General features: G+C 43.6%; 1 protein-coding gene across 8 annotated transcripts in view; it reads right to left on the bottom strand.

Annotated features, from left to right (window-relative positions):
* Nucleotides 1-14,890, bottom strand: part of LOC138749384 (cadherin-20-like) — a 262,479-nt gene that overhangs the window by 41,220 nt on the left and 206,369 nt on the right. For all 8 annotated transcript variants that reach the window (XM_069910637.1, XM_069910651.1, XM_069910663.1 and 5 more), the window contains one exon: nucleotides 5,379-5,632. In XM_069910637.1, coding sequence (XP_069766738.1) covers nucleotides 5,379-5,632 — 254 coding nt within the window. The remainder of the gene's footprint in view (nucleotides 1-5,378; nucleotides 5,633-14,890) is intronic.

The following is a 14,890-nucleotide window of genomic DNA, read 5'->3' as shown; positions in this document are numbered from 1 at the left end:
AATTAGGTGTAATTGAGTGGCATGGGCTAGTGGAATGAATAGTTCCAAATTTCTCACCCTCATTTGTAAATTTCATTGCCTGTTCCTCCTTCTACAATCTCCCTCAGTCTAAAGCTCATTAGGATCTCAATGCACTCTTAATCCTGTTTTACTGTGCATGCTCAATCTCTCCTGCATTTATTTCAAAGGAGTATTTATTGGTGTTTTGGCCAACTTTTATCTCTGAATTAACCACACTATAAACATCAATAGGTCATTGTATTGTGGGAACTCCAGGGCACAATATCTTTGAGGAACAATGACCACACTTCAAATTGTTGTTTGTTGGCTGTGGAAAAAAACTTTGTGTGATGGTCATGAAAGGCTTTTTACTTGTGGGTCTTTCACTAATTAATAGCTATGACTTCAGCTGCCAATACCCAAACACTACACTCCCTCCTGAAATCTTTCCAACTCCATGCCTCATTCCACTTTAAAATCGCTCTTCAAAGTTTCTGTGTCCAAATATCTTCTGGTATTGCAAATTCTGTTTAAAATACAATTGTAAGAGTCCTGTGATGTTGGGACGTGCATGTCCAATGTTGAAGTGTAACTACAGGACATTACTGAAGTGCAAAGACAAAAAGATGATGCTCAGCTAGTTCATGCAACATTTATTAAAAAAAAGGATAACTTCCACAGAGAATAAAGATCATAATAAAGGTTTGGGTAGAGGCGAGGTGGAAGATTAATCGTCCCCCTTAGTGAAGAGAATGGGTTTCTCAGGGTGCTGCCAAGGTGGTGCAGTATCTGCCCATTATCCTAAAGATGCACAGGGTGTGAGAATTTGGTCTTAATCTATCAGTGAGTGGTAGAATCTATGGGAGATGAAACCTGGGAAAATTAAATTGAGATTAAGATAGGATTAATATAGATATATGTTTAAAGGTCTGTATATTTCAGGCTATGTGGTCAAGTAATCAGCCTCCTCTCAAAAGGTGAAAGCATATTTCAGATTTATTGTCAGAGTACATATATGATATCACATAACATTGAGATTTTTGCGGGTGAAGCAGAATTACTATTTAATGGTAGTGCAAAAAAAACTCTACACAGGGTTTACATGTATACAAATAAAGAACTGTAAATGGATAATGAATGTAAACAAACTATGCAATACAGAGGGAATAAAAAAAATCAATAAAGTGCACAAGTGAGACCTTAAATGAGTCTGAGGTTTGTCATTGGGGAGTCTGATAGTGGAGGGGTAGCAGCTGTTCCTGACCCTGGTGGTGTAAGTCTTGTGGCACCTACACCTCTTTCCTGATGGTAGCAGCAAAAACAGAACATTTGCTGCATAGTGGGGATCCTTGATAATTGCTGTTGCCCTCCGATGGCAGTATTTCCTGTCGATGTTCTTGGGCTGTGTCCATTACCTTTGGAAGGCTTTATGCTCAGGGGTCTAGATATCCCAATACTAGACTATGATGCAGCTGGTCAGCACATTTTTCCACCACACATCTGTAGAAATTTGCCAGGGTGTCTGGGATCATACCAAATATTTGCAAATTCCTGAGGAAGTAGAGGTGCTGACATGCTTTCTCCACATAGTTTGTTGGGTCCAGGAAAAGTCCTCTGAGATGGTGACTCCCAATAACTTGAATTTGCTCACCCTTTACACCTCCCCCCCCCCCCCCCCACCCAATGATCACTGGATCATACATCTCTGGCTTTCCCTTCCTGAAGTCAACAATCAGCTTCATAGTTTTGGTATCTGGAATTGCTTATCATTTTGCATGGTCAGCAATATGAGGCTAGTACAATTCCCTGGTCAAAATTAATAGCTTTTACTTTAGCATCCAATAGGTTTGATTGGATGCTAGGCTAATACAGTAGAGTTTTGAGATCTAGGTTAGTTAGAATTTCATACTTTATCTATATCAACTAGCCACTCAAACTTTGCAGGACAGGGAATGAATGCAGTGACCTTGAATTTGCATTAGTTCTTTGGAGGAGTAACATCTTCACTTCATGGTCTCTTTATCATACTATTATGGAATAACACAAGAGACCATTTGGTCCTTCATACTTTTGGCGTTGCTTTGAAAGAATGATTGAACTGTAGAAATCATCTATAAAATGCAGAATGAGATAAGTCCTGTATCACCTGCCAAATCTATGAACTCCACCACTAAAAAGGCAAGGCTTCAAGGTGCATGGAAACCCCATCATCAGCAGATTCTACTCCAAATAACACTGGTTCCTGACTAAGAAATATGCTTTACCTGTGATCCTATGTTTAACCATGTCTAGATCCTGAAAATCCCTCTTCAGCAGCACTGTGGAGTATCTGCACCAGGAGAGTGGCAATGATTCAAGAAGGTCTGTCACAGTATCATTCTCATAAGTGAATGACGAGAGGGAATAAATGCTGGCCTTCTTCAGTAAGCCAAGATCCTGAAATATTAATTAATGAAAAATCTCTCCTGCTTTTCCACACAGCCTTGGAATCTAGTGAGTCACAGAAACCGGCTCTCTGGCCCATTATATTTGTGTGCATCAAATGCCCATCCACACCTTTAATCTTTGCTTTCCCCATCCCTCTACCCAATTCTCCTGACTCCCACCTACACTTGGTCAGCTTATATTTAACCTTCCAATGAGCAGATCTTTACCTTGTGCATAGAAATATACAACATTACAGCACTGGAAACATGCCCTTTGTCTTTTGTAGTCTGTGCTGAAATATTATTCTATCTAGTCCCACTGACCTGCACCCATTCCATATCCCTCCACAACTTTCCTGTCCATGTCCCTGTCCAAATTATTCTTGAATGTTAAAATTGAGCCCACATTCACCACTTCAGTTGGCAGCTCATTTCATTCTTCCACCATTTTGTCAAGAAATTCCTCCTAATGTTCCCCCTAAACTTCTCCCCTTTCGTCCTTAACCCCTATCTTCCAGTTTGGATCTCACCAAATTCAGTGGAAAAAGCCTACTTGTATTTATTCTCTACCCTTCATAATTTTGTGTTCATCCATCAAACCTCTCCTCATTCTTCTACACTCCAAGGAATATAGTCCAAACCTGTTTAATCTTTCCCTGTAACTCAATCACAGCCACATACTAGTAAATCTTCTCTACACTCGTTCCAGATTGCAACCCAGGGATGAAGAGCATGCCCTTTCTTTCTGACTTTCTAGGGTCTATGCAGGTGCTCTGAGCCGAGACAGTTGTCCATTTTCATTTTGAAAGCCACTATTGAATTTGCTTCCACTCTTCCTTCAAGTAATGAACCATAGCTTGCTGCATGTTTTATTTAATTTCCTTTCGTCACTTCAAGATCTTGTAAAGATTAGGCACTTAGCAAACTGTTTGACATCTTGTTGCTGGAATATTCTCCATGAAGTGCCTGCTTCTTCCTAGTTCTTGTTGTACAGCATGCAGAGAGGAGCATTGGAGAGGTCAATTCCCATAAGCAGCTGCAGGCTTCCCTGGGCATCCCTTGATGCCCTGAATACAAGGCACAGAAAACAGTGACAGGAAGACTGGGACTGTACCCATGTCCCAGTACTGCTCTCAGAGAAACATTGGCCTGTCAGAAACCCATACTTCAATCCTAAATGTTGTTGCTAACATCTAATTGCTGTGCCAAAGGGAACAGACACTTGGGATTGCAATATGAAATAAGCATAACTCCCTGAGGAAAAAGTCATTAAAGAAATAAATTGACTCCTTAAAGTGTTATAAGTCCATCAAGTGTTTATCTCCAAGGATTCTGGCTAGTCTAATCTTGTATCTCTGCTAGCTCCTGATACTACTTCGTATTCCTCTATAGCAAATAGCGATTGAATTCTCTGTTTAAATAATTTCTGTTTGCTGCATCTGCAAATTATGCGGTTTTTGGCAGAGACTTTATAATTCTAATCTTTTTTAAAAAAAACACTCTAAAATTGCCCCCTTTGATTTTACTATATTGCTTGTGGTACATCTGCAGTCACTTGCAAGATTGTGCAGTTAATTTATGCAAAACAACACATAAAATTACACTGACCCACTTCCATAACTCGATGTGACACTATGTCTGACTCAGATCTTCTGCTGTTGAAACCTTTGATGACTGGATTTGACTTTTCACTGTGATCATAACTGTCTTCCTCGTTCTTCCCTCATAAGTTTGAGGCTAAGCAAATTTTCCTTTACTTACACTGTTACATTCATTATATGTTCCTCTTTCTTTTTCTGCCTTTAACATGGCCCATCTTCAGAAGCTTTCAGGTGAATGAAGTTCTCCTGGATGACCTTAGCTCCCCAGATTGCCTGTGATTCTGGGCAATTCCTTCACTATTTTTGACAGACGGAAGCCATTGTGATATTAACCTTGCCCAGTGGCTGCTCGCCTGCAGAAATTCACTCAGCCCTTGGTTTGCGAGAAATGGTAGGAAGTGGGATGAGAGGACGTTACCTCTTCTATTTCAACCCCACTTAATAGCACTGGAAAAGATTCTAATGAAAGGACATTGACCAGAAATAACAATGCTCCTCTCTCCATGAAATACCCTTGAGCTGCAGAATGTTTCCAGCACTTGGATAATAAATCTTTCAATGAATGGTCTCTTATGCTTCCCATTGTTGTACCAGATGCAGCTATTAGATCATTAATATCAAAATATAATCTTAAGCAGTACCTTTAACTGTTGACCTGCTAAATATTTCATGTTGGGTTATACATGATGAATATTTCTGAGATTTATTTGTATGAAATTAATTTGACAAAACATAGAGACCAAAACATAGAGACTGACATGACAGGAGGCCATATTGGGAGCAGGTTATTGATGGAAGAGATAGACAATTGCCAGATGTTCTTCCATTTGAGACACTGTGGTAACAGCCCTTGGGAGTGACTCCAGCACAGTACTGACAGAGGTGTTGGAATAACTCATTATTAACAGCCTTTGTGCTGTGTAGCATAGGAGTAAATAATAGGGTGGAATGAAACTACAGCAAAAAGATTATCTATGTACCATAAATTATGGAGGATTTGGAGATAGGGCAAAAATGTGACAATGGGAACTGGTATCACATTGTACTTAATCTGAGTTCCACAGTCTGCAACCAAACTTTCTTGCTGAGGATCCCTGTGTATTGGTCAAGCTAATAATTTTTTAAACAGCCAGAAAACTGGGAAATGCATTCTTCATAAATTGCACTCAACAGGTACAAAAATTGTAGTGCCCTGTGGCTTGTACACTGTGGGAAGATATATTTATGAAATTAGTTCAAGATCAGTGAACCTATTAATATATATGTATAAAAAAAATCCATTGATTAGGATGATGGTTCAAAGACTGTCATTAGAATTTGGGTTGCAAGGTCTGTGGATAGTGATTCATACCTGATTGAGTTGTTGGCTGCATCTGGGTCTTTTGCTGAGACTACTTGGATTGTGGTTCCGATAGTAACGTCTTCGTACACCTCTACTATGTAGTTTGGCAAAGCAAACTGTGGAGGCTCATCCACATCCTCGACAGTCAGACGCACCCTTGCTGTATCTCGGAATGGCCCAAAGTTCAGAAAGCGAAGGTCCAGGTGAGTGTTGGTACCTTCAACAGTCAACATGTAGCTGTCCTTGCTTTCAAAATCTAATGGCTGGAATAATGAGATTAAGCAATCGCATTAGGAATTTATTTACTGAAATCCTACAACTCACAATTGGGAGGAAGTCATTCAGCCCATCTTGACAATGCAAACTCTTTGGAGGTGCAATCCAATTAATTTTCTAGCCCATCAATGCTCTAAACCTTTCCATTTCAAGTACAATCTTATCCTATTCCTTCTTGAATGTCATCAATCCCATGGTTCCACAGGCCTTTCAGACAACACTTTCAACATTGCAAAATCTCATTTCTCAAAATGTTCTCCTCACTTATCCTCTGGTTCTTTTACTTATTACCTTGGGTACGTACCCTCCACTACTCACCACTAGAAACTGTTTCTTTTGAATCTGCTCAAGCAAACCTTATAATGAATTTGAAAAATTGTTGAAAATACTAAACATTATACATCATATAATGGGAAGCATAAATAGGTTAGAAACTCTTATCCATTGTAAAAGCTTCTAAACTCGAGGGTTTAATGAAAGGGGAAAATTCTCGGAGGGTGGTGATAAGATGGAATATGTTACCCAAATGTGCGGTGGAGACGTATACTTTTACCCCATTTAATAAGTATCTAAACAAGCATTTGACTGCCACAGCATAAAAGGCTATGTACAGGGTGATGGCAAATTGGATTGATATGAAAAGGTACCCAATAGTTTGCATAGACATGGTGGATCTGTGCTGTGTAGCTCTGAATCTGTATTATCAAAACTCTCCTTTATCTTTCCTTCTTCTTTGGCTTGGCTTCGCGGACGAAGATTTATGGAGGGGGTAAAAGTCCACGTCAGCTGCAGGCTCGTTTGTGGCTGACAAGTCCGATGCGGGACAGGCAGACACGGTTGCAGCGGCTGCAGGGGAAAATTGGTTGGTTGGGGTTGGGTGTTGGGTTTTTCCTCCTTTGCCTTTTGTCAGTGAGGTGGGCTCTGCGGTCTTCTTCAAAGGAGGTTGCTGCCCGCCAAACTGTGAGGCGCCAAGATGCACGGTTTGAGGCGATATCAGCCCACTGGCGGTGGTCAATGTGGCAGGCACCAAGAGATTTTTTTAGGCAGTCCTTGTACCTTTTCTTTGGTGCACCTCTGTCACGGTGGCCAGTGGAGAGCTCGCCATATAACACGATCTTGGGAAGGCGATGGTCCTCCATTCTGGAGACGTGACCCCACCCAGCGCAGCTGGATCTTCAGCAGCATGGACTCGATGCTGTCGACCTCTGCCATCTCGAGTACTTCGACGTTAGGGATGAAAGCGCTCCAATGAATATTGAGGATGGAGCGGAGACAACGCTGGTGGAAGCGTTCTAGGAGCCGTAGGTGATGCCGGTAGAGGACCCATGATTGGGAGCCGAACAGGAGTGTGGGTATGACAACGGCTCTGTATACGCTTATCTTTGTGAGGTTTTTCAGTTGGTTGTTTTTCCAGACTCTTTTGTGTAGTCTTCCAAAGGCGCTATTTGCCTTGGCGAGTCTGTTGTCTATCTCATTGTCGATCCTTGCATCTGATGAAATGGTGCAGCCGAGATAGGTAAACTGGTTGACCGTTTTGAGTTTTGTGTGCCCGATGCAGATGTGGGGGGGCTGGTAGTCATGGTGGGGAGCTGGCTGATGGAGGACCTCAGTTTTCTTCAGGCTGACTTCCAGGCCAAACATTTTGGCAGTTTCCGCAAAGCAGGACGTCAAGCGCTGAAGAGCTGGCTCTGAATGGGCAACTAAAGCGGCATCGTCTGCAAAGAGTAGTTCACGGACAAGTTTCTCTTGTGTCTTGGTGTGAGCTTGCAGGCGCCTCAGATTGAAGAGACTGCCATCCGTGCGGTACCGGATGTAAACAGCGTCTTCATTGTTGAGGTCTTTCATGGCTTGGTTCAGCATCATGCTGAAGAAGATTGAAAAGAGGGTTGGTGCGAGAACACAGCCTTGCTTCACGCCATTGTTTATGGAGAAGGGTTCAGAGTGCTCATTGCTGTATCTGACCTGATCTTGTTGGTTTTCGTGCAGTTGGATAATCATGTTGAGGAACTTTGGGGGACATCTGATGCGCTCTAGTATTTGCCAAAGCCCTTTCCTGCTCACGGTGTCGAAGGCTTTGGTGAGGTCAACAAAGGTGATGTAGAGTCCTTTGTTTTGTTCTCTGCACTTTTCTTGGAGGTGTCTGAGGGCAAAGACCATGTCAGTAGTTCCTCTGTTTGCGCGAAAGCCGCACTGTGATTCTGGGAGAATATTCTCGGCGACACTAGGTATTATTCTATTTAGTAGAATCCTAGCGAAGATTTTGCCTGCAATGGAGAGCAGCGTGATTCCCCTGTAGTTTGAGCAGTCTGATTTCTCGCCTTTGTTTTTGTACAGGGTGATGATGGTGGCATCACGAAGGTCCTGAGGCAGTTTTCCTTGGTCCCAACAAAGCTTGAAAAACTCATGCAGTTTGGCATGCAGAGTTTTGCCGCCAGTCTTCCAGACCTCTGGGGGGATTCCATCCATACCTGCTGCTTTGCCACTTTTCAGTTGTTCGATTGCCTTATATGTCTCATCCTGGGTGAGGACCTCATCCAGCTCTAGCCTTAGGGGCTGTTGAGGGAGCTGGAGCAGGGCGGAATCTTGGACTGAGCGGTTGGCACTGAAAAGAGATTGGAAGTGTTCTGACCATCGGTTGAGGATGGAGATCTTGTCGCTGAGGAGGACTTTGCCATCTGAGCTGCGCAGCGGGCTTTGGACTTGGGGTGAGGGGCCATACACAGCCTTTAGAGCCTCGTAGAAACCCCTGAAGTCGCCAATGTCCGCGCTGAGCTGGGTTCGTTTGGCGAGGCTAGTCCACCACTCATTTTGGATCTCCCGGAGTTTGCGCTGAAGATGGCTGCATGCGCGACGGAAGGCTTGTTTCTTCTCTGGACAGGACGGCTTTGTAAGGTGAGCCTGGTGGGCAGCTCGCTTCTTTGCCAGCAGCTCCTGGATTTCCTGGCTGTTTTCGTCAAACCAGTCCTTGTTTTTCCTGGAGGAGAAGCCCAGTACCTCTTCAGTGGATTGCAGTATGGTAGTCTTCAACTGATCCCAGAGGGTTTCAGGGGACGGGTCTGTGAGGCGGGTTGCATCCTCGAGCTTTGCTTTGAGGTTTGCCTGGAAGTTTCCTCTCGCTTCGTCTGACTGCAGGTTTCCAACATTGAACCTCTTTCTGGGGGCTTTACTGTTCCTGGGCTTTGGCTTGAAGTGAAGGTTGAGCTTGCAGCGAACGAGCCGGTGGTCAGTGTGGCATTCCGCGCTGGGCATGACCCTGGTGTGGAGCACATCTTGTTTGTCACTTTCTCACACCAGGATGTAGTCCAGGAGGTGCCAGTGTTTGGATCGGGGATGCATCCAGGTAGTTTTAAGGCTGTCCCTCTGCTGAAAAAGGGTGTTTGTAATGACAAACCGCTGTTCTGCGCAGAGCTCCAACAGGAGGCGCCCATTGTCGTTGCACTTGCCGATGCCATGCTTGCCCAGGATTCCTGGCCAGGTTTCTGAGTCTTTGCCGACGCGAGCGTTGAAGTCGCCAAGGATGACAACCTTGTCGGCTGTAGGGGTGCGTTGGATGAGGTTGCGCAGGTCAGTGTAGAACTTGTCCTTTTCTGCTGGTTCCGCCTGGAGGGTTGGAGCATAGACACTGATGAGGGTGATGCAACGCTTGTTTTGAAGGGGGAGTCGCATGGACATGATTCGGTCCGAGTGGCCTGTCGGAAGGTTTTCGAGTTTGGAGGCAATGAAGTTCTTGACCATGAAGCCTACACCAGATAGGCGTCGTTCATCCGAAGGCTTGCCAGACCAGTAGAGTGTGTAGCCCGCGCCGCGTTCTTGGAGGCTGCCTACATCTGCCAGGCGGACTTCACTGAGAGCGGCTATGTCGATGTCAAGTCTGAGGAGTTCATGTGCAATGAGGGCAGACCGACGTTCAGGTCGGTGGCTGTCAGCCTTGTCTAGCATGGTTCTGATTTTCCAGCATGCTAGCTTGAGTTTGTGAGCATCTTTTGAGGGGGAGGACGTGGAGGGGGAGGACGTGGAGGGGGAGGGCGTGGAGGGGGAGGGCGTGGAGGGGGAGGGCGTGGAGGGGGAGGGCGTGGAGGGGGAGGGCGTGGAGGGGGAGGGCATGGAGGGGGAGGGCGTGGAGGGGGAGGGCGTGGAGGGGGAGGGCGTGCAGGGCGTGGAGGACGTGGAGGGGGAGGACGTGGAGGGGAAGGACGTGGAGGGGGAGGACGTGGAGGGGGAGGACATGGAGGGGAGGACGTGGAGGGGGAGGACGTGGAGGGGGAGGACGTGGAGGGGGAGGACGTGGAGGGGGAGGACGTGGAGGGGGAGGATGTGGACCTGTCCTCGGGCCTGCGCAAAGGAGCTTTTAGGTGGAGTGCAGTGCGCGCAGTACTGGCCCCACCCTTTACACCCATGGTTCGTGTGCCGTGGCCAAGCAAGCTGGGACGTGGCAGCGAGGTCCTTGGGTCGTAGGTTTTATATCGGAGTGGCCTTCTCCTATGCAGGTTTCTTACCCGGGCTGGAGGGGTCTGCCTCCCCTCCTCGGTCGGTCCATACTGCCCGGACTGGGGCCGAGGCCGCCGCAGCTCTTCCTGTGCCCGGACTGGGGCCGCCGCCTCCAACTCTCTGCCCAGATCGGGGCCTCCGCCTGCCTCACTCGACCGAGGCCGGGGCCGCCGCCGCCTCCCCCTTGCTCCTGCCCGGATCGGGGCCGCCGCCGCCTACCCTTCGCCCGGACCGGGGCCGCCGCTGCTCTCCCTGTGCCCGGACTGGGGCTGCCGCCTCCCACTCTCTGCCCGGACCGGGGCCTCCGCCTGCCTCACTCGACCGAGGCCGGGGCCGCCATCTCCCCCTTGCTCCTGCCTGGATCGGGGCCAACCTCCATTGTTCAAAAGTTAGCAGTTTCTACATAACTTCTAACAAAGTTGTAGTAAAAACATAATGCCAGAGAAACTCAGCAGGTCAAACAGTGTTCACTAAAGAGAACAACCATAGGTCTCCAATCTTTTAACATAAAATCATATCAGGTTCTTCATTCATCTGGTACCATTTTAATAAATCCTTTCTGTATCTTTCTCTAATAGTTTGCGACTTTGCTAAAGTACACTCCAAACTATTAAGGTCTGCTTCAGAAATGGGCCTTAGATGCCTCTCATTGCACTGTTCTGCAATAGCTTAGAACATACTTGATGCCCAACTATTCTATATTCTGCATGGGGTTCATAAATTTGATAGGCATTTCCTTGCTTTTTGCAATGACTAGTTAATAATTTAATTGAAATTTCCATGTTTATTTTACTTGATACATCCACAAACCTATGTACTTTTATTTCTTCACTTCATTGAAGTTGATGTTGTAAGGTATTAATTGTGCTCAGTGAGGTTTGGGAATATGAATGAGAAAATATGATGGTCAGGAGTTTGTGTTCAAGTCATATAAGTTTGCTGAAGGTAAATCCAATGTAACATCTAACAGAGAGATATATTTTTGAGGTCCAGCCTTGCCTCAGCTGATAGATGGGTGATCAGAAATGCAGAATTCAAAAAGCAAAAACAGGAAAATAAAACACAAAGCATTTTAAGGTGATAGTCTGGGTGTCAGTTCTATACAAAGCCACAGAGATAATTTGCTGATAATCTTTAATATACCAGTGTGTAGCATTGTTTTTTGCCATATTCCTAAAATAATTTATTTCTAAGTGCTTGAGATAATTTCTGGATTGAAAATGCATATTCAATTGATTCCCCCAATCACAAATGATCTTTGTATCAATAATGCCTGAGGTATGCACAAAATGACACCATTGGTTTTACTCACAAACTTGAATCAGATTGTTAAGAGGATAAGAGGAGTGACCATCATTGGACATTCCCAGAATAGGTATGGACTCATAGGACAGCCTACTGTAGTAACACCATTTCAAAGGGTCCCTTGTTTCAGGTCCCAATCTTGCAGTCCTACTTAATGATTAGGGTAAGCTCCTTTAATTAGTTATGAACTCTCACTCAATAACCCTGCTATCATCCACCACCATCACCCAGTTTCTCCATCCCCCCCCACCCCCAAACACCTATTTGGCTCTTGAACCTCACCTTGTCACATTAATCAGGGACTGTTTTGATACATCAAAAGGATTGTCTGCACTATTGCTAAGTCTCTTTTTTCATTTGGATAACTGTGAATATTTTATCTTTTTGTCCATTGTCTCTTTTTAATTTAATTAAATATACTCTTGAAGTTATTTTTAGTTGTATTTGTAATTGTTTATGTAAAGTACCCGTTCAATTACAACAAGTAAGAATTTTGGTGCATGCAGTATATACTCTGTACAATGTGCATGACAATAAACTCGATCATGATCAACAAATCCATCCAACTTTTTGCCTGATGTGATCTAACCTGGGATACTCGGGGAAGCAAGAGAGGAGGTCTCTGGGGCCTTGATGTAAACCTTTGCATCCTCTTTAGCCATGGATGAAGTGTCAGAAGAGTGGAGAATAGCCAACTTTCTTTCATTTTCTAAAGAAGGGTAACAGTGCCGAACCAGGAAATTAATAGCTGGTAAGCCTTACATCAGTGGATGAGAAATTACGGGAGAAGAATCTTAGGGACTCGGTTAACTTGCTTTTGGAAAAATATGGTCTTAATGGGAATAATCAACATGGCTTTGTATGTGGGAAATCCTGCCACACAAATTTGATTGATGTTTCAAAGGTGATTGTTTTTTTTTGTAATTCTTTATTTATCGCACTATGAACTATATCAACCAATATATTTACAGATGCATCTCTTTAAATATTCACAGTGATGTTTTCTCTTTTTTTTCCCTTCCCACCCCCCTCCAAAAACAGTAAATATTGGACATATAAAATACAATAAAACAATATCTTTATACAAAAGGAATACAAACAAAAAAGACGTATCATCTACTTATTCACATTAAATATGATCGTGTTTATCTTCTTATCATTTTAGGTGGTGGTGGTCCTAGGCCTGCTCTTTGTACCATGTTCCATATATGGTTTCCCCATCATTATAACTTTGTCTTTTAAATTATATGTGATTTTTTTTTCCCCAATGGGATACACTTAAACTTGGTTATATATTCCATTAATGTTTATAGTCATTTAGTCCAACGTGCCCATCTTGTATCTTTATTTTCACTTCTTTTCTGCCTCTTCACCACTGCCATCCCTTTTTTCCATTACTGTTTTTTACATTTTCCTTTTTAATCTCAATATATGACAACGCATTTAAGACATGAAATACCTCAACAATCTCCACAAGCAATAACCCTTTAACCCCAAATGAACCTCCCCTCCTTGGATTGCCTCCTGTCCTTTGACAGCAACCACAACTCCCCTTTCCGTTTGGTTTGTGAACTTACTCGCAAGCGTCAACTGATTTCGCAGTGACCCTTATTCTCCCCCACAGCCCCCCCAGAGAACACCATTTTCCTATACTTCTAACAAAGCTCTCTTTTTTCCCTTCTTCCCCTTCTCTTATCCATCTTTAAATCTTTATATATACACATTATCTTTACTTTATATTTTTACATAATTTTGTATATTTTCTTGCCAGTCGTCCTTCTTGTCACTCCTCCTCCTCTCTTTTCTTGTCCTGCAAATGTTCAGTAAATTCTTGGGCTTTCTTTTGGTCTGAGAACAGTCTATTCCGTTCCCCAGGAATGAATACTTTGAGTACTGCTGGATGTCTTAATATAAAGTTATACCCCTTCCTCCATAAGATTGTTTTCGCCGTGTTGAATTCCTTCCTCTTCTTTCAAAGTTTGAAGCTTATGTCCGGGTAAAAAAAAAAATTATCCCTTATATTCCAACATCTTATTGTCTTCTCTAACCTTCTTTCTTGCCTGCTCCAGTATGTTTTCTCTTGTCATATCTCTTAGAAATTTTAGCACTATGGATCTCGGTTTTTGATGTGGTGGTGGTTTCGGTACTAGCGCTCTATGTGCCCTTTCGATTTCTATTTCTTCATGTGAGTCTGTTATTCCCAGCACCTTCGGGATCCATCCTTTTATAAATTCCTTCATATCTGACCCTTCTTTGCCTTCTTTCAGGCCCACTATTTTTATGTTGTTTCACCTACTGTAGTTTTCCAATACGTCAATTTTTTGTGACAATAAATCTTGTCTCTTTAATTTTTTTTCGCTCTCTTTCAACTTCCCTCTTAAATCATTTATCTCCATTTCTACAGCAGCTTCTCGTTCCTCCACATTTTCTACTCTTTTCCGTATTTCAGTCATGACCAACTCTAAGCTTTGCATTCTGTCTTCAGCTCTTTTAATTTTTCTTTTGATTGAACTAAATTCTAATGATAGCTATTCTTTTAATGACCTAATTTTTTCTTCAAAAAAGGCTTTATCTAAACTATTTTCTATTTTACCTTCTTCTTTCCTTTGAAATTCTTGGTCTTCTTCCTCCTCTTCTTCTGTGTCTGTATCTATGTCTGTGTCATCTTCTTCTCTTCTCTGTATCTTTGTATCTTCATCGATTGAACTAAATTCTAATGATAGCTATTCTTTTAATGACCTAATTTTTTCTTCAAAAAAGGCTTTATCTAAACTATTTTCTATTTTACCTTCTTCTTTCCTTTGAAATTCTTGGTCTTCTTCCTCCTCTTCTTCTGTGTCTGTATCTATGTCTGTGTCATCTTCTTCTCTTCTCTGTATCTTTGTATCTTCATCCTTCTCTGGTGAGCTGCTTCTGTATCCTTGCTGGGCCTCCAGCTGGTGTGTCTCCTGTTGTTGGGCCCCCCGCCGCAGGCTGACCCCCCCGCCGGACATCCCATTGCCGTTCATCCTCTTCCCGCCCTTGGTTCTCTTTCTCACCATTCTTCTTTTCTTCTTTCTTCTTTACTTCCCCCAGCTGAACACCCTGATACTGGGCGTCTCTCAGCTGGCTGCTCCTCAGCTGTCCCCCTCCTGTTGGCGTTGACCTTTTCTTTTACTTGTGCGAAGAGTTGTGCATGCGCAGTTGCACACCTCTTCTTGGCTGTGAGAGCCATTTTTAAAGTCTGCAGGTCGAGAGGACACTGCTCCTCTGGGGACTCACCAACACCAGAGATTGGTTGCACCTCTCCATGGTGGCTCTCTGCTCTGACGTGCAGGTAAGGCTTTCTTCTTTCATCTCCAGTGATTTTCCTTCTTCCCTTTTCTCTGTTATTCTTACTTTTTCTCTTTGGGTGCCATCTTCTGTCTCTTCTCTGTAACTTTATCTTTCTCTTCCTGTATTTTATGTTTATT

The sequence above is a fragment of the Narcine bancroftii genome, chromosome 1 (genome assembly GCF_036971445.1).
Source record: "Narcine bancroftii isolate sNarBan1 chromosome 1, sNarBan1.hap1, whole genome shotgun sequence".
NCBI classification, from domain to species: Eukaryota; Metazoa; Chordata; class Chondrichthyes; order Torpediniformes; family Narcinidae; genus Narcine; species Narcine bancroftii.
This window is presented reverse-complemented; position numbering and strand designations above follow the sequence as displayed.